General features: G+C 36.5%; 1 protein-coding gene across 2 annotated transcripts in view; it reads right to left on the bottom strand.

Moving 5' to 3' along the window:
- The window catches only part of si:dkey-71h2.2 (low density lipoprotein receptor adapter protein 1), a 47,251-nt gene extending 26,748 nt beyond the window's left edge, over positions 1–20,503 (bottom strand). For both annotated transcript variants that reach the window (XM_052096620.1, XM_052096619.1), the window contains exon 1: positions 20,282–20,503. In XM_052096620.1, coding sequence (XP_051952580.1) covers positions 20,282–20,366 — 85 coding nt within the window. In that variant the 5' untranslated portion in view covers positions 20,367–20,503. The remainder of the gene's footprint in view (positions 1–20,281) is intronic.
- Positions 20,504–21,445: the final 942 nt, after the last annotated feature.

Genomic DNA, 21,445 nt, shown 5'->3' with positions numbered 1-21,445 from the left:
ATTTTTTCCACAATTCTCTCATTAAACATTGATGGCAGGTTTTATACCTATTTCCATTTTAAAAAGTGGACTCCTTCCCTTGTAAGTAGAAATTCTAAAAACTGTGCCACACAGTGAGCTTTAAATAGCATTTTAGTTCCTTTTGGGTCCAGTACAATGCCCTGCAAGAGTTCAGAGTTGGATCCTCAGATATGGAGACAGACTGTACCTGACTACACAACACAACATTTACTGCCCTGCCAGTACTATTCTGAAACAAATCTCTATATGAAGCAAGCAATTGAAGCACTATCACTGTTAGGGCTGGGTATTGATGCAGATTTCAGGCTTCCATCAACAGGCTCTCGATTCGATTCAGTTCCAATTCGATATCCATTCATATGGGTGTATTTCAGTAATAATGTCCCTTTTGCTTATATCTGAAATACATTCTCTCCCATCTAATGCTGTTAATTATACAGGGGACCAGGTACATTATGAAAATATAAATTTTACTAGTTATATTTTATTAATGTTTCTTCATTTTGGTCACATTTTAGCTTTTTAAAATGAAAAAATCCATGTATTTAATCAATAAATAAGATATTATATTGCATATATAACTTTTTTATGAAATGTTTATTGTTAAATTGCATAATGTTTTTTTATTTACAAGTATTAAGATTGATTTGTTGAATACATCCAAAACTGGTACCATCTCTTTTTATCCCCTTTTCTCCCAATTTGGAGTGCTCAATTCCCAGTACTTTGTAGGTCCTGGTGGTGCGGTTACTCACCTCAACCCAGGTGGTGGAGGACAAGTCCCAGTTGTCTCCACTTCTGAGACAGACAATGTGCGTATCTTATCACATGGCTCGTTGTGCATGACACCGCAAAGACTCCACATGTAGAGGCTCATGTTACTCTCCGCGATCCACGCACAACTTACCACGTGCCCCATTGAGAGCGAGAACTACTAATCGCAACCATGAGGAGGTCACCCCATGTGACTCTACCCTTCCTAGCAGCCGGGCCAAGTTGGTTGCTTAGGAGACCTGGCTGGAGTCACTCAGCACACCCTGGATTCCAACTCGTAACTCCAGGGGTGGTAGTCAGTGTCAATTTTTGACAAATGAATTTACTTGGCCTTTCCAGTTGTTGGAATTATTGTATACAGACTTTTAGAAATTTAGACTTTTTGAGTCTGGTTTGCTTACGAATCAATTAGACTGATTTGTGAACCAATTCAACTAATTCATTGAAACTAAGTTTTAAACAAGCAGAGAAGAAACTCCTTGAAAGATCACCTTCTTGAATTATACATTAGATCACTTATAACTAATTGCTGCTGTATTCTTTTTCCTAAAAGTGCTTCTAGGAGGCAGACAACTTGTCTAATATGACTGTCCTGTGTCCTCTGACAGCTCTGTGCTTGGAGCCATCTGGCCCTCCCAGCAGCACCAGCTGTTTGGGGCTAGGAAGACAATTCTGCCATCCCACCTTGTCCAACTGCAACTAAATTATTAACCTACAAAGACACAAAATCTATCTTAGCACAAAATGGGCAGGAAAACTAACACTCAACGCTCAGCATTGCAGTCATCTCTTACTGTTCTAGCCTGTTTCAGAAGGCATTCAGGGCCAAAAAGCTCTAAGGGAGACTCCCTGGCATGTAAGCTCATTACATTTCCTTGTGTTATTTCAGAGCATTTGTTGTGCTGATTGAAATCCTAGAGTGGAAATGCTGACACACACAAAAAATCTTTTTATCCCATAATAAAGCTTCAACAGCATCATTCTCTTAATGGAGTGATGCCTCCATACGTACACCAGGCTGCTAAAATTAATAGTTTATCAGATTCATGTTGATGCCCCAGGCCTTTGCTCAGATTAGATTGAATTAGGACATGTTTTCTTAAAACTTTGCAAATGTTTTGACAAAAATGTGAACCAAACAAATAAAGCAAAGAGTGCTGATGTTAATTGGATTTTTACAGGTTTATTTCTAACAGCAGGGTGCATGTGATCACAGAAACAGCCAGTATTGGGTGTTTGGTGTGAGTGTGGCATTTTTAACAGCACATAATTTGACGTCTGGGTTGGTACATGTTTGTCACGGTGATAGAGTGATACGATTAATGCAAACATAAAATGCGATTACTAGAGGCGCTGAGCAGTGGCAGTTCCCCTAACAGAAGCCTTATTTGTAGTTTATGTGTAGATTATGTGATATGTGTAGCTCAATATGTGTTTTACAGCCAGTTGTGTCTCTGAAATTTCAGTGTGAAAGTAATAAATCCTGTTCTAGATTTGTCCAGATTTGTTGCATTATTTCTTTCTATATTTGAAAATAAAACATCAAAATATATTTTATTCTATTACTTTCTAATTGACTTGAAATATTTAGAGAATTTTACTCTAGCTGGGCATTTTGTACATCCATTTTTGATATACGTGCCGGGCAGTGGAGATTTCTTTAAGACTGCAAGGGAAGCTCAGCTTCCCCTATAATGTCAAAAAAATAATGGTCAAATATGTACTATTGTGTAAACAATTTATTGACTAAAAATGCGTTAGAACACGTTCATCTCGAAGACGAGTTCGTTCAGAATCAGCTACATTACATATAGCAGGTCGGCTGACTCGATTTACTTCTCATACATTCCCGTAGCGTCAGTGCATTTCCCTGTTGAAGCCGAGCGTCCATTGACTTCAATGGGGCTGCTCTGAACAGTTTTTTCAGTGCTCCGAAAATAGACGGTCATTGGATAAATGCTGCGATTATGTCCCGCCCACGGACGCTCAGCGTCTCTGGGGGTGAATGAGGAGTGGGCTGGCCCGGACTCCGGGCTTCCGCGTGATGATTGGAGGATCTGTCGAAAGACTGCATCTCCTTTTGATTGACAGCGAATCTGTACTATAAGAAGTCACTGAAGCTATTTCAGCTCAGTCCCATCGCGGATTTCTCAAGTGTAGTCGAAAGACAAACTGCTGCAACCTATTTCTTTATATTTGTTTGGCGAAATTGCTAGTCAATTTGCATAATACATTTCACACAATTATACACCACATTCCTTGTTTCAGTTTTACCAAGTTTAATATATTTTGTTTTAGAGCGTTCGTTCGTTTGTTCGTTCATTCATTCATTCATACAGTAGGCTAGGCTAGCGTCAGTACGGGTGAAACTGCGCACGATGGCAGACGGTGCTAATATTGTCGACCTGATTTTGGCGAAGCCATTTGAAAGTCTTCCTTACGAGGAAAAAATTAGAATTAAACAGCAGGGCAGATCAACACCTAAGATTGATTTAGTGCAAAAAATAGGGAAAAATAACAGGTCTTTTCAGCTCTCCTGGTATGACAAAGTTAGCTGGCTGACTGGAAGTGCTGTGACAAATAAAATGTACTGCTGGCCATGCCTCTTGATGAAACCATCTCACGGATGTGTTGTTTGGTCAAAAGTGGGGTTTGGAGATCTGTCTAACTTTGACAGGGCATATAAAAGACTTGAAAAGAGCAATGAACATGTGAGTGCATGTGCAAGATTAAGTTGCATGGGCAGGATCAGGGTTGAGCATGCAATCAATGAAGGTGCTCGCATTCAAGTGACTAAACATAATGAAACAGTCAAACAAAACAGGGCCTTCCTAAACCGCCTTATTGATGTAACATCCTTGCTTGGCCGACAGGAGCTGTCATTTATGATGAGAGTAGTGAATCATCCAACAAGGGCCAAGTAACACAATGGGCCAAGGTCATTTAAGCAGCCTAGCTCTGCTGGCCATTGAGAAGACACTGGTCAAGTCACTGGAAAAGACGCCTAGTTGGTACGACAGAGTCACAGTGCATTTTCTCGAAAAGGAACGTAGGGCAGAATTTACTTTTAAATAAGTTTATAATGTAGGCCGAAAATGAGCTTCCCCTCTTTGAAAGACCAGCAGCCGCCACTGGTGCCGGGTCTCTAAGGACATGAATATGTAAGAGTGTTTGGTGAAATTCCCTGCATTTAAGGGTTAATATATATATATATATTTTAGAAGTGTTACAATGTAATATTACTATATATATATATATATATATATATATATATATATATATATATATATATATAGCAGTGTTTCATCATTTGCAGCTGCATGCACTGCCAAAAAATATATATAATAATTATAATAAGTATATTTGATAATGAGTATTTTTGGTATGTTTTACAGTTAAAATATTTAAACATGCTTAAAACAAGATACATTTATTTGAACAGCAAAATTACACATTTTGTCTTGTTTTCAAACAAATATAATAGTATTTATTGGGTTTTATGCTAAAAAAAGAAAAAGATTATTTGCAAATGGGGTAAGAAAAATGTAGCCAACCCATTGGCAAATAGTTTTTTCTTGTTTTAAGCATAAATCATAAAAGTCATATTTGTATATACTTACTAAATTTCATTACATTTATCTGGAAAACAGTCTTAAAATCTAAATTCATGCTGCTTCTTCTATTTTTTTTTTTTTTAATATATATATATAGATATATTTTTACTGGAAAATCAAACAAAAATACCAAGTAAAAAAAAATATTTTCAGGTCAAAAATATAATTGCCTCAAGATTTTTATTTTTTTTAAATACAGCACAGATTAGACAGAAGAGAAGAGCATGCAGTTAATTTTCTTTGAGCTCAGGGTGTTTTTACACATTTGATAATTTTGCATGTGGTGCCTTTAACTGTAGCACTGAAGGAAAGCGAGTGAGACGGCCACCAGATATGAATACTACAGGCTTAATGGTCTCAGTTACACTCAAAAGCCAAATGAATACTCAAGCGTGTCAAACCCCAGTGAATATAAAAACTGCATTTCCATGATGAGATGATTAATTAAAACATGAGCTCACACATGGTCACATGGCCAGGACAGTTGCCCATAGCAACGAATAAATCAAATGCCCAGATTTCTGGAATGCTGAAGCATTATATGTTCACAGAAACTTATTGACAGCATTTGTATGTATCACAGTATATTGTTCAATAGGAATGCCTTAGAATTGAATGGTTTTTCCTCCAATCTATACAAGCAAAAGAGATGGTTTCCTAATGGAGTCTCTGTAAAGAGAGAAATACTCTTAAATTCACTTAAACGTGTGACAGCTAAAAACGTGTGACAGCAGTTGCTTCCTGCAATTTAGAGTGTCTAAATAATGAGTGTTGGTAAGAATCTAGGGCATAACATTTACAGAATATAGGACATGAGGAGACTGATAAGGTGGAGAGGGAGGGCAGAGAGCAGTTGGGGAATAGAACTGATTCTATCGACCCATAAGTGGAATACAAAGATTCTGTTCAATCATATTCAAGACACCTGAGTATATGTATATGTTTTTGTGGAGGAAAAACAGGAAGGACTCGATTTATAGTTTTGTCTTCATAGACACAGAGATGTAGGAGCTGTGTTGAACATGCCATATCTTTATCAGATCTCTGCTCAGGACAACCGCATGCCAAGAAGACCACTATAGTGTCAGGCCAAGCTGCGTTACCTAGCAACAAAAGTCAATGGGAGACAGTCAATGGTGGTGTTAGCATGTGAACATCAGCAGTCACAATACACACAGAACTCTATGTAAGTATCGTAACGAAGATCATAAAATGATAACAATAACAATATTTCGAAAAAGAAATATTGCATATCTTTTTGAAAAATAAAACACTACATATTTCTTCTCTGTAATAATCTAACAATCTTTTGGCCTTAGCTCTGTCACGTTTTTCCTGTCACAAAATTCCCTATATGCAAATAATGTGAATAATTAAGCAAAATGTTAAAACAATGTTTTAATTAGGGCTGTCAATCGATTTTTTTTATTGAATTAATTACGTGGTGTATATATGTATACTATATATATATATATATATATATATATATATATATATATATATATGTGTATGATACTGTTCCAGTGCAGATGAGAGGCAAACACATAGCAAAATCGATTCGTTTTCAACCTGAAAAGTATTAGTGTGGACATGGCCATTAGAGAAAACACTTTATTCCAAATTTTCCTAATCTACAGTAATCTCCCTATTAATTCATTCTTTTCTCCCTAAAAAGACTTAGAAATGTAAAAAAGTTACAAATGATTTAGTTACAAAATTGCATAAAGGCTGCAGAGTCATTTCAGAGACTCAATGTAATCTCATCGTATGATTCATATTGATTAAAGCTAAAGAATTACTTGAAAATAACCCTCATTTATCTCAGACTTCAGTTCCTTATACTCCAAAGTTTTCCATGTCTGCAGAGGCCTGTAATTACGAATGTTATCACTCATATGCTTGAGTGCACAAATGGAATTAATGAACAGAGAAACAAGGTTTATCTTATAACTGGGAGAAGAAAGACAACATCTCCTGCCTCAAGGTGACAAGGGGAATTTTCTTCCAAAACTGAATGAATTAATGGCTTGCTGCATGACTTGCCAACCAATTGGACTAATACATACAGAGCAACATAGCACACATATTCATAGATATTTACATGTGCATCAATGGTATCTTCTGCGATTTCCACTTCATCTCTCTTTTGGTTAGAATTAAATTGACAAATATAGACACTTGAAGGCAGATGCAGTATATATCATGGATTTTATATAAACATTGAGAGTCATCTGCTCTGTCAGAACTTAGTGAGTAATATAATCAGCTTCAGTAATGAGCTGCATGAATTAACCTTTATAATGGCAATTCTTTCTTCTCCCATTTTACATTCACATTCACAACAAAGCTTACATAATTGTAATAAAGTAAATTTCCCGCCAAATCCTTTTAAATATAAAAAATGTGAATGAATAATAATGTTTGCCTTTTGACCTCAAACTAATCCAAAATCCAAATGAAATTCAAGTTTTTTTTTAGCTTAGAAGAATATATATATATATTTTTTTTTTAGTTTTTTTTTTTTTTAGTTTTTTTTTTTTTTTTTTTTTAAATCCCAAAAGCCTTGAGTCTTATCAGTAGCAAAACAGCAACTCAAACTTTGTGCCTTCTGTTATATTACAAAGTCGCATTCTATTGGGCAACATGCATGCTAACGTTTGATTCTAAGGAAATGTAAACATTTCTTTGTACTTCAGAACAGACAGGGATTATTTCTGTACAGCCCTTTTGTTCTATGTCCAACTGAATACAAAGTTATTTTAGGTCAAATAGGTCTGTTGCATATAAAGCCAGGCACACCATTAACATATGTCAAAAATTATCTGAAATGCAAGAAAAAGTAGACTGATTTTTAATCCGCATTGTTTAATCAAAAAGTAAAGTAAGATCAAATTCTGTATCAAAAGGATGTGCTGAGGATTTCAAGGAAACACACATCCAAATTATGATACAGGTCTAATTTCTGGTAAGAAGAAAACTTTGTATAGTAATTGCTACACACTCTATTAGTTTAAGTTATGAGTGCTTCCTCAGCACATTTTATGGTGTTGTCCTGATAAGAGAGCAGGCAAAAAAACTATAGGCTGTAGAAAACCCATATTCAAAGGTCATGTTTGAAACCATTTTTCAAGGTCTGCTATTCATAGGGATGTTTTGCTAGATAAGAGAGGCCAGGCACAAGCCACTCTTGTTTAAGTGGAAACACAAAGTTTTAGTATATACAGTTGGTGAATTGGCCTAATCAGCCGGGAGGGGGATAAAGCAGTGTCGGGGGTGCCAGTTCAAGACCAGTTAAATGGTTAGATGTACGTGGCCACTGTGTAGGTGTTTGTGTGTTTATGTTTGTTTAAGTTGACTTATGTCATTAAAGTTATATTAACGGTTCGGCCGGTTCCCACTTCCTTCTTGCCCATCCTTGAACCCCGTTACAACAGTGCATTCAACAGTGCAGAAAGTATTCAGACCCCTTCATATTTTGTTATGTTACAGCCTAATACTAAAATGCTTTAGATTAAAAAAATTTCTCACATAAATCTACACTCCATACCCCATAATGACAAAGCAAAAAAAACGACCATTGATAACTTTGCAAATGTATTAAAAAGAAAAAAAATGAAATATCACAGTGACATAAGTATTCAGACCCTTAACTCAGTACTTTGTTGAAGCACCTTTGGCAGTGATTACAGCCTCAAGTCTTTTTGGGTATAATGCAACAAGCTTTGCACATATGGATTTGGGGATTTTCTGCCATTCTTCTCTGCAGATCCTCTCATGCTCTGTCAGGTTGGATAGGGACCATCGGTGGACAGCCATTTTCAGGTTTCTCCAGAGATGTTTAATAGGGTTCCAGTCCAGGCTCTGGCTGGGCCATTCTGTCCCTAAGCCACTCTTATGTTGTCTTGGCTGTGTGCTTAGGGTCATTGTCCTTTATGAAGGTTGATCATTTGGCCAGTCTGAGGTCCTGAGTATCATTAAAGATACCTCTGTATTTTGCAGCGTTCAGCTTTCCTTCAACCCTGACCAGTCCCCCAGTCCCTGCCACTGAAAAACATCCCCACAGCATGATGCTACCACCACTATGCTTCATCGTTGGGATGGTATTGCGCAGGGGATGAGCGGTGCCTGCTTTCCTCCAGACATGCTTGGAATTGAGGACAAACAGTTCAATCTTCATTTCATCAGACCAGATAATCTTGTTTATCACAATCTCAGATTCCTTTAGGTGCTTTTTCATGTGTCTTGCACTGAGGAGAGGCTCCTGTCTGGCCACTCAGCCATAAAGGTGGAGTGTTGCAGTGATGACTGTCTTTCTGCAAGTTTCTCCCATCTCCACACATGATCACTGGAGCTCAACGAGAGTGACCATCAGGTTCTTGGTCACCTCTCATACCAAGGCTCTACTCCTCCTAGGAAGAGTCCTGGTTGTTCCAAACCTCTTCCATTTAAGAATTATGGAGGCCACTGTGCTCTTAGGAACCTTCACATAGAATTTTTAAAAGCCAGGAGAAAAAGCTTCCCATATATATTGTTGTTGATGTTAAAGGCCATGCGTTCAATTAATCTCTACAGTATTTTGGTTCAAAGTCACTTTGACAGAAGCTAGTCAAATTAGTTGGTTCAGCAGAACATAAAGAAGATATTAAGAAGAATATTTCAGCTCTGTAGATCCATACAATGCAAATTAATGGTGGCCAGAATTTGAAGCTCCAAAAATGACATAAAGGCAGCATAAAAGTAATCCATATGACTCCAGTGTTTAAATCCATATCTATAAAAGCTAAATATGTGTGGATGAGAAACAGTTAAATATTTAAGCCCTTTTTTACCATATATTTCCACTTTCACATTCTTGTACTTTTGTTTTTTGGCTATTTGCATTCTTTGTGCATATCGACACATACTGGGCAGGGAGAAGAACATAAAAGGACTTAAATGTTTATATTTTTCTCGCCCACACTTATCATATCTCTTCTGAAGACATGGTTTTAACCAACGGAGTCATGTGGATAACTTTTTTGCTGCCTTTATGTACTTTTTGGACCTTCACGTTTCTAGCCACCATTCATTTGAATGGTATGGACCAACAGAGCTGAAACATGTTTTCAAAAATATTCGTTTGTGTTCTGCAGAAGAAAGAAAGTCATACAATCTAGGATTGCAGAAGGGTGAGTAAATGATGAGAGAATTTTCAAGAATTCATGATAATTAACGAGTTAACTGTTGAAGCTCATTGACACCACCCATGGGTTTAACTTTACTTTGCTTAAATTAGCTACATTTACTATATAGTGTGTTGTTCAAACTTTTACATAATGTTGACACATTATACATCTGCATGCATATCAACTTATCTATTTAATTTTGTCACTTCCTGCTATAGGCTGACTGGCAAAAGTTATAGTTTTAGTTGAACACATGAAGAAGGATGTGATGGGTAGAACAATGGTTAAATGTTTTAGATTTTAGTGGTTTTGTTGTAGTACTGTAAATGTCATAGTCTGAACCACCACTTAAAACATCATGCTTTCAATTACTAGATGAATTGTAATTTATAAAATGTAATTTATAAAATAGTTGTTGCATATCCACAGTTTAATCTTGTTCAAGGTGCACAGTATTATATTTAGGCATCATCAAATCTCCTTTAAGAGCTCAGTAATGGACCCCCTCCCCCCAGTGTAAACAGCCCACTACTGTATTTCCATTATATGATGATGCCTCATTATCAGAAACAGGATTATGTCCATCAAAGGTCCTCAGCTGGTGTGAATAGCATAAGTGGTGTCCCATGGGGGTTTGGCTCTAAAATGCAGCCCCTTTCAAGAGCGGCTGATTGGTGGGATTTGGTTGGTTCTGAGCAGGAGGCCGCACACCCTGCTCGCATTCAGTAATGGCTGAGGTTAAAGTTCAAAGCACTGAAAACACTGGCAAAGGATGAAAGAAGTGCAACAGCAACATCAGCATGCTAAACTGAACACTGCTTCCAGCATGCCTACTGACTGACTGAGGAACTAAACTTTACACTATACGCAGAAAAACAATGCAACCTTAAAAAAATGCTTCATGTGCTATAACACCTTAATTAAATGGTTTTATTTTAGATTACACCAAAAAAAAGAAGAGAAAATAGTAATTGTAATTAAAAAAAATGAAAGGTTAGATCAGGTAGAAATACTGTATTGACCTAGATTGTACGACTATTGTCAGATGATTTAAAACATACAAGGCCTTTTTTTCCCACAAAAACCACAACACAGTTACTGTAATTATCAACAATAATCTGCCTCATTAAGCTATGTTAAGGATTCTATAGCCCAGTTTACATGGATTGTACTATATTGCATATATGACATTCATACCATAATATATAAATTGGCTGAAACACACAAACCACAGTATTTAACCTGTCATCAATCTATCAGTGGTGAGAGAAGCAGTTTGTTTTTCAGGTGCTCAGAGCAGTCTGAATCCCCCGAGCTCAACAGCAAAGATAAAAGACAATAAAGTATGTAGCGAGACTGACAGACAGAACAAGAGAAGGCTCAGTGACAAGGTTCACTCTCATAATACTGGAAGCTGGGAAGGCCAAAAATATAATTATCAAGGGAATATCTTCATAGGGAAGAGGTACCTAAAATCAACAGATGAAAAGAGAGCTGTCAGATGAGTGGGAAGAGAAACATACAGAAAGAAAGATAGATAGAGAGAGAGAGAGAGAGAGAGAGAGAGAGAGAGAGAGAGAGAGAGAGAGCGCGCAAGAGCGAGTGTCAATTTCCCTGCTGCCTGTCGAGGTTGTCAAACTGGGAGGAAGGTTTGGATGTCACTGATCTCTCTAAGGGAGGATGTGGAGACTCTAGATACTCGATACTCTGTATTACTCATGCAGCGTGTGCATGGGCTCCAGACTGACATACAGTATGAGAGCAGTGCAACTGAGTTCTACAGATGGTAGCACTAGTACCTGATTTCATAGCACCGGTGGGGGGTGGGGGTCAGGGGCTTTAAAATGAAACATTTAAAGACAGAAACTAAAATAAAAGTGATGTTATTATTGTATTACAACAACAAGTGCATTTACCAATAATATAGCATATGTTGTCAAACTAAAATACACATTTGTCAGTAAGGCATTGATTTTGAATTGGAATACAGATGTAAATTTACTGATATTAAAACCAGTAAAATTGATAAGAGGTTGTCTAAAACATCCATAAAAAGTAAATACACCTAATTTATATAGGGCTAAAATATTATTCTGAAAGTGCGAATGAGTTTGGATTCCTTTCATCAGACTCTTATTAGAGACTTTTGATTAAAGTTCAGTCATCTGTTGGAATTTCTGAAGGCAAACTAAATTTAATGCTTCACACTTTCTAGAGTATTTGTGTCCATTTAGACTTACTATTACCATGTAACAAAGATCAATCAATGTATATCAGCAAGAACTGTATTCTTTCAATATCCACCAATGTTTTTTTTTAACGTTTTTATATTACTACAATTATGTCACTAGTGCAGATAATCTATCAATCCTGCTGTCGAGAAGAACACATTCCATGACTCAACTGAGGAGTAACATTTTAACTAAAACTTTATTCAACTAATTAAAACCAGATGATGTTTATACTGTATATGCCTCCACAACCTGCCAATGGGATTAGTATAATATAATGCAGAGGTGAAGACGTATAAGTGAATAATGCTGTTTAGTTTTGGTGAACATGAGAAAATATATAATTGTGAGGGCTGTGACATTGACCTCTCTCAAAAGTCTAACTTAGGCAAAGCAGGCTCAGACTAATTAAAAACCCATGCAACTTATAAGATAAACATAAATCAGTTACTTTATAGATACATGTAGCAGTGTATTGGTTGTTTAAGGAAAGCATGATAAAATTATGTAGATATGCAAATTTATCCAATTTGAATAATAAACTGTAAACTGAGCTCACCTTACATTACCAGTACTGCCCCATGCTTTTCACCTGAGAAACAATGCCATTTATCACATGTATTCAAGGTATTCTATCTGTCCTATCCTATCTTACTGCAAATACTGATCATTGTAAAACAGTGCTAATGTTGCATATATTACATGTTACTGATTACAATAAAAAGTAGAAAAGGTCGTTTGAAGCTTAAAGTTTGAAGGTTATATTGGCCAAACAGAGAGAGAGAGACTTCTATTATGGATGGAAAGACAGAAGATGGATGGATGGATGGATGGATGGATGGATGGATGGATGGATGGATGGATGGATGGATGGATGGATGGATGGATGGATAGGGTGGATGGATGGATATTCCTTATTCTTTATCTTGGACAGAGGAGAGAATGCGATTGCTTGGTTTTTGCAGATTGTGTCTTGAGTGTGGCCAGATATTGCCTTAGTGCATTAGTCTGTCTCTAAAATCCATTTCTCCTCTTTTATTCACAACCTGCCCTTAAGGGAACAAACCACAGGGAGCCTTTGTGTGCACAGACACTAAGGAAAAATAATGACAAAGACTAGAGGATCGAAAGAAGGAGAGAGAGAAAGAAACCTTGTCAATGGTCTGAGGGGATTTTGCCTTTGTTTGATAGTCATTTGGGGGCTAGAAAGTAAACAAATCAAAAGAGGAGGGGAAAACAGAGAGACTGGTTGTCATTTGGTTTAAAAAGAAGGGACGGGTAATTATTGAGCTAAATCTCTCTTTGCTGACAGATGTGAGAGCTGGCAGTTCAAACTGAATACATTTATATTTAAAGCAGAAAAAAGAAACTGTCAAAATATAATATTCACTTTACAACACAGCAAAACAGCACAGTTCAGACCATTTCAAACTGACAGCCAGATATTTATCTAAGCAGATTCCAAGTCATGCAGTGGAAAATTTGAACAATGATAATATGCAGCACTAGAATTCCCAATTAAATGTATGTAAAAGCTGAAATGTGTCATTTCTGTGCCACTTGCATCACCGAACAGAATTGTAAAAATAACTATTGCTCTCAAACAGGTTTCCCGAACATGTTCCACATCTTCCACTGGGGCAAACAGATCACCGACCCACATTCACTTCAATGGTTGAGCCAATGTTGTTGTGTCAGGCTGCGGTGCGTTTCCCGAAAGCATTATTAACCAACTATGGTCGCAAGTTCCATCGTTAGCAACATAGTTCAAAGATTTGAAACTGTAGTTCCAACGAATATTTGCAAACAGCATTGCAAAGTTCTGTGGTTAGAACGACAGCTCTTTACCTGTAGTTAGAAGCATAGTTTCTTGTTAGTTTGCAGTGTGGACATTATTTCACTTTGTTGAGGCTTCTAAATGTTATATTCCATATATTTTTTTCATTCTGTCAACACCATGACATGGTCAAGATATTTTCTTCTTGACCATGTTTACATGCATCTAAGGAAAGGCTTATTGCGATATTTTACAGAAAGCACTGTTCTGAAACTGTGCTTAAACCACACTGTTTCTGTCGGAAAACACATGTGTTTATGTTAATGCATAAGTACCATTTAGTGTGTCAGGGGAACCCCAAAGTTTGATGTGAAGGGAAACCCATCTATTGCAGTGTATGTATCTACACAGTGCATGCCGCTTTCCTGTCTTCAACAGCTTCTTGCATTAAACATCTTTCTGGTGTATGTGTAAGTAAGATTTTATTATTATATATTTATAGAGGTTATCACTCCACACCCTGCAAAATATCATTAACGACAGCTCTATATTTCTGAACCAATACGGCTCAAACGGTGGATGTGCGACATAGTTGCTACTGTTTCGGGAAAAAGTTGAGTAGCTAGTTAATTTCTCCAAAGATACATTGTATAATGGTTGTTATGCATTGAGTTACTTCGTTATATGGGAAACGCACCCCTGGTCAGGATGTTCAAACAAACAGGGCTCTTATGAGCATTCTCTACGTGTGAAGTTACGAATGTTCTTTCCATTTTCAAGAGCGTTTTTCCAAAACTGCACTTAATACAAATGCAACGGCACACTATAAGTGCTTCTTAAGAGTCACATATGTGAAGTGATGACATGAGACTGTATAGTGTCACTCGTAATTGTAATTTCATTATAGCTTTGTAAATATTTCTAATTTACCTTGCTGGGAAATGTAATTCTCTCAGAACGATCTATTATTTCTACACAATCACAGCATTGTTCATCATATGTGCATTTTTAATGTTTCGTTTTCACAAATTAATTTATTGCTCGAGTGTCAAGCTTCCAGGGTCAGTGACATATGTTAACAGGAGTGTTTATCCACTGATCCCCTGTGATTGGTCCAAGGCAATGACAATGATATTGAGTATAATGAGGTTTACCATATTGGCAGGCACACAATATGTAGTCAAAGCACTTATGTAAAGGCTACATGTGCATACATTCACTGATCAAGAGGTCTTCTGCTCTTTGATCCTAAAATATTGACATCAATGCTGTACAACAATGTTGCGGTGCGAGCCACAGCACCCTTTGCTCATAGATCTACAGCAATTTTAAACTTAAGTAATGATGTTTTTGGGAAACAGTATAAGAAACAATTCTAAGATGATTCGTACAATCGTTTCTACGGTCTACTTAGGCTTACAATGGTTTTGGGAAACGAGGTCCAATGAAAGTGCCAATGAACCACTGTGTTTACACTTTTCAAGAACATTTATGTACAAATTATTTGTCACTTTGAGAATAAGGTGAAGACAATTTAAAGTCTTTTTGTAAAGAAATAAAAACCTTATTGTCAACATAAGTGGGCTGTGCTGAGACACAACTACAGGCAGACATGCTGTTGCGCAGAGCTGTCATAGTGTCTGATCTGAGAGTGATCGCAATAACAATGTCTGGGAGTCAGCAAGGCCTCAGGTTAAAGCAGAGGGGATTAGAAGTAATAAAGGAGGAGAGGAAAGATTCTGCTCAGTCTTCATAAAAACTTCCCTTAGTGCCAAGCTGTTGGACACACTCTGAAATACAGTATACAGCAGGCTTATGAAACCTAATAGGGTGTTTTTGTACAGAACTGCGCACATGTCTAAGTAAGACTGTATTCCTACATATCCCCAATAAAGTGTTTGTAAAAGAGAGGAGAAGCATGTTCATCCAGGAGCCAAAATGCTTGCCTTAGCTCAATATGGACTTACTCAACTGTACCTTTGGGCTGTGCGGATCTGACATATTGATCTCTTGCATTATTTAACATTGTGCACAGGTAATCAACACCTGATTGATGCAGAGGAAGTCTAGCCGTAACAGATAATTTTTTAAGTCCTTTAATCATATAAATATACATTTTCACGTCTGAAAATCACGTGGCGCCTGTTTAGTTTCACTTTAAGAGGAGATTTATAGTAGAAGGTTAGACTTAAATATCTGTTTCTCACCCACACCTATCGTATGTATTCTGAAGATATATATTTAACCACTGGAGTCTTATGGATTACTTCTATGCTGCTAATATCTTCTTTTTGGACCTTCAGATTTCTGGCCACCATTCACATGCATTCAAAGCACAAACAAAGCTGAGATATTCTTCTAAAAATCTTTGTTTGTTTTCAGCAGAAAACAGAAAGTCATACACATCTGGGGTGGCATGAGTTTGAGTAAATTATGAAATAATTTTTAACTTAACTGTACTATAACTCTTAGTCAGTTGATTTACTGTATGGAGCACATGAGTTTAATCTTCATTAAACCCTTTATTCTTCAAATCGTGTTTTTTTAATTCTACCTGAGTAAAGCAAGGAAGTTCCCGCTTACTCCATGTTACATCCCAATCAAGGAAATTGCAAAACAATTGTTTTGGAAATTGTAAAATATTACAGAGTAAAAAACTGATATGGGTGTCAACCATTTGTAGCAACTAATGTGACCTTCAGATCAGTCAGTATTTACAGTAAAACACATTAAGAAGGGATGGTGTCCTCTCTCTGTGTGCATGGATCCTGACTGTACAAATATCAACCCTGTGACTTCAAAGAAATGATGTCACAATCTATAGGAGCCTCACAATGATATTTCAGCACTAAAGTTTCCTCTCATCAACACAATCAAATTGACTTTTTTTTTTTACTGATCCCAGATAAAAGAAGTGCAAGGGGAAAATGTGACATTTATCTCTAAGTTAAATGACGAAAGCTATATATCATTAAAAACTCAAATGCACAATTGAGAGACATCATTCAGAATATTCAACATACCTACACACACAGCTTATTTATTTACTTGTGTGTTGTACCCTCACCCTCTTGCTCTTAAAGGGATAGTTCACCAAAAAAATGAAAATTCTGTCATCATTTACTTAACCTTATGTTGTTCTAACCCTATATGACTTTCTTCTGTGAAACACAAAATTAGATGTTAGCCAGAATTTTAAGGACTAACAGGCTCAGTCACCATTTACTTTCATTATATGGGGGAAAAAAGAGCAGCATCAACATTCTTCACTATTTCTCCTTTTGTGTTTCACAGAAGACATTAAAGGCTAATTAATGATATTTTTGTTCTGCCAAGGTGTTTGATTGGTGATATTTCTCCTGTTCATGCACATCTCTGAAGTTCTTGTCCAAGGAGAACTTGGCTGGTTGATGAGCGTTGATGACTGGTTTAAACTAATCATGGGTGTGGTTTGAACGTGGCATTTTTTTATTTACAATTGAGCATGAAAGCTGAGGAGTAGTTGCCTCCTAGGTCACTATCATTCAAATTGTCTCTCAGATTTTGTGCATAACTACAGTTTTTTACATGATTCACAACATAAACTCCACAAAGACAGCATGGCCAAGATAAATGCATGAATAGAGATTTTTTTTCTTTTTATGATGTCAGTTTAGATAACTTGTCGCCAAAAGTGAAAGGGGCTCCGTGACAAGTTTAATAAGTGATGCATTATTGGCATTGCTTTCGTGGCTGAAACAGCATGTGACTTCACCCTAAACTAACTAATTTCAAAATGACGGCAGGCATAGTATAAATGCCGACTTCTTTCATGTAGGGTGCTTTAGTTCTAGAAAAAAGTTTGGCTGCTTCTATAGTATAAATTAGGCTTAAGTAATACAACATTGGAAAGACATGAGGATGAGTAAGTGACAACATACATTTTAAATAACATATTTTTGGGCAAACTGTCCCTTTAAGTTAATAATACTTTTAATCTCAGTTTTATTTGGCATGGAAGCACAAAGTAAGGTCATTTTTTCAAATATGCAATGAGGGGTGAATAAAACATAATGTAGCTTTATACTCCTCCACAACCCGCTTTCTTGAGGCAAAACTACTCTTATCGTGTAAACACCAGTTCACATTCATCAGCATTGCTTCAGCAGCATCTCCATACACAAAAATCATTATTAACGCAGGCAGTTCTTTCATAATGGCAAGGTAATCATTATTTTTATATGATTTATTACATGTCTGTTGTGGTTGGAAGCTAGGTATCACATCTTGGATAACTGTAAAACCTAACTGTCATTTTCATTTATATTCTGACACTGCTAGTGGTTTCTTCGAACTTATACAATGAACATGATGAGTAATTAGCAAAATCATCAGGTAGAACAAGATGATATTAAGTGGTCGCCAGTCAATTTCATAACCAGCAATTAAAGCAATGCATTGTATTACAGACATAGGGTGAATGATTCACCTTATCCCTGTAATACAATGCATTGCTAAAGAGACAGATCAAAACATAAAAATGTAATCCTCAGACAGCACAGCAAAATTCCCAATACACACGTTGATTTGAATAATTCAACAAGCTTATTTTCTTGGTTCTCAGTCAAACATGCATTCTCTCATAAATGAGACACGGTGTGAGGGTCAGTTTCCTCCTATCTGTATGCTTGAAACACAGTTCAAGTGGGAAACTGGGATGTTTTCTGCCCAGAGTGTCTCCTGAACTTCACATCTCACACATCAGAATGACAGCGTGTTGAGCCTCAGGCTTCAGACTGCCACAAACGCCTGTCACTGCTGATGTGACACAGGCTGTCTCCTAATACCACTTCCCTCTTTTCCATACAAGAGCACTGAATTCTTCCTCCTCACAGAACAACAGCTGACAAGACTGAAGAACTGGCCAATTGGTTTAATAATTAATAGCATAGATGGAGGAAGTGTGAAAGTGTGTTTTGCAACAGAGTCAGCGAAAGTGTGGACATCAGGAATGGAGGCTGTGATTTCACTTGTTCAGATTGGACAGAATAAATTTTAAACCAAGTTTGAACACATTTCATAGAACCAGCCAACCTTAACAGTGCAAATATCGTAAGCTATGTTCAGTATACAGTCATATTGGGTTTTCGGTAACACTTTACAATTAGGTTCCGTCCATTAGTTAATAATATTAGTTAATATGGACTAACAATGATCAATACTTTTATAGCATTTATTAATCATGTTTAACCCCTTAAACTCTGGTGCATCAGCCTGCCCTTTTGCCACCCTCGCTGACCTGACTTCCTCGGCTATATGTGCCGGTCCTGAATGAAGGCAAGCTTCTGTCACCAACATTCTCGTGCTTGCGTAAAATTGGATGCTGGATCATTTCGCATGCACACGCTGCTTTTTGTCAATATCAAAGTGTCTGTTATCAGATCTGTTGCAGTTGAGTTTCTGTTTAATTTATCAGCCAAAGTCTTCAGCAGTATCCCAGACATTTTTGAAATCCCAGCCAGGATTTTTCAAAGTCTTTACAGGTATGGTTACTCAAGGTACACAAATTTACAGAGATATAAAATTTGTTAAACAATAGTGATATAAGATTTTGGTCATTTTGCCCCCCTACAGTATAAGTCTTTAATTTAATACAGATAATTCATTTCCTATTTGACTTTCTCTACTCACAGGTAAATTTTTAAAAAATGTTGTACACACCCATCTGTGCATTTCATTTGTCAATCACAAGATGTCACTGTGGCCTCCAAGCTTCACTCTGGAGCACTCTGAGCTCCACTGCTGTGCCTGAATTGTAAAGCACCCCCCCCTTATTAACATATGACACAGAAATATTTACATAAACATATTTACACATAAATGTATCAATAAATATATATGGAAATTAATAAAAGTGGAAATATATAAATATGGACATATACATGTAGAAATAAATACATGTAAAAAAATAAATGAGGAAATAAATTCATGTGGAGATAAATTTATGGAAATAAATAAATAAAATTATACATAAATAAGGAAATAAAAGTATAAATACAAATTTATGTCAGATTTTAAAATGTATTTATTTATATGCACACTTTTTTAATTTTAAAACATTTATTTAAAAATATGTTTATTTATATATCTATATATGTATTGTATTTTTTTTTTTTTTTTTTTTTTTTTTGCAGTCCTGGTCCTCCGTACCTAATGCATTAATTAATGCTAACGAATGGAACCTGATTGTAAAGTGTCATCGTTTTTTACTATACAGTTCTGGGAAAAAGAGAAAGTGAGAAACAGATGGAGATCTTGTTAAACAATAACCGGATTGTTACCTATAGCGTCATTGTTTGTGCAACGATCCTTCATGTATAATGTAATAAAATTTGCAGAATGATTTCAAATTGCATGTATCACATTGGAAGAAGTGCAGCAGCATTTTATTAACAGTGGAATGCAAACAGCTAACATATAATATGCAGAGCCGAAAAGAAGTAAACCAGACAATTGTGCAAATTATACTGCATTAACCAAATATATTGCTCACTTGCATACAGTGAGAGGACAAACAATAGATTTTAATAGTTCTTAGAAGAAAATGTATTGTAAAAGAGACGGCAATCTTGAGACATCGTTTTACAATTGTATTGTAATCAGCATGATGTCTCGTTGTTGCTGTATTCAGTCATTATAAACACACATAAACATACTCACTTTCATGCTTGGAGGTTCCCCATGTGTGCCGCGGAGCTCCAGGACTTTTGATTATTGCTCTCCCGGCTGATTTTAACGCATCCATGCCGTATGGTGTCTGCAGAGCAGGTGCAGAGCTCTTCTTTGGTACCTACTGTGGGAATGGGGAAAGTAAAGTAGCATGCAACGAGTGTTGAAGCGAGTGGACACGAGCATCCTACATGCACCGCACACACTTCTGTATCTGTACAGTAACATTAACCCTTTGCTGTCCTGCCGCTGTCTGTGAGGAATCCACGAGGTGCTCCGTTTACATGTGTTTCATGTGACGTCTCTCGTGACATTGAATGAGATGAAGTGCATGGAAAACTTATGGAAAAACACATACAGTAATTATCCATTTACCCTGACAATTCAGAATGTTTTTCAACGGAGATTAATCCAAAAACATAGTAGGCTTATTGTAACTATTTGCGCAATTTCTTTTAGAATCTTAACATTATGGTGGTACAAATCTGAACAAAATATAGACCATGTCTATTTTAAATCGTAAGGGAGAAACTACTTATGGACGCGTAGAACGAGTAGGCTACACAAACTAAAACATGGGCTAGCTGAAAAAAGGAAGCATGCTGCAGTATCGAGCATCATATGTTCGTTAACTAGACCTAGTTAATTTGTGAAAACTTATATTGAATATATAAAATATAAAAAACCTCTGTATTGCCTGGGTTTCTTTTAAAAGCATACATGTGTTGGAATCGGTTGGAATATGTATCTATTCCTGATCTTGTCGCAGTTTTTAGAACTCTTGCGCCCTCTGTCTGTGCGCTACTGTTACTACGACAGTTCTTAGAAACTTAAATTATATTATACTGGATATCCATTGTTAGTAATAATAAAAACGTCCCGTTCTTCAACATCTTGAGATGTTGCGATATGTATGTTGAATTTGTACAGGATTTGATCAAATACGTATTAATGCCATTTATAAATTGTATTTTGCAACTGTTTTGAATATATAGGCCTATAATGGCATGGAAATGTATAGGCTATATTGTATTTTATCTTTATGTATGTTTATACATGTATACTTTATTGTATGATTGTATGAAAGATATTATCATGTAAACTTTACCATTTAAGATGGCGGTTCTTTGAATTAATGTTATGTCTGATGAAGAG

Source organism: Xyrauchen texanus, chromosome 28, assembly GCF_025860055.1.
Source record: "Xyrauchen texanus isolate HMW12.3.18 chromosome 28, RBS_HiC_50CHRs, whole genome shotgun sequence".
In the NCBI taxonomy this organism is placed as follows: domain Eukaryota; kingdom Metazoa; phylum Chordata; class Actinopteri; order Cypriniformes; family Catostomidae; genus Xyrauchen; species Xyrauchen texanus.
Note: the sequence above shows the minus strand (reverse complement) of the source record. Positions and strands in the feature narration are given on the sequence as shown.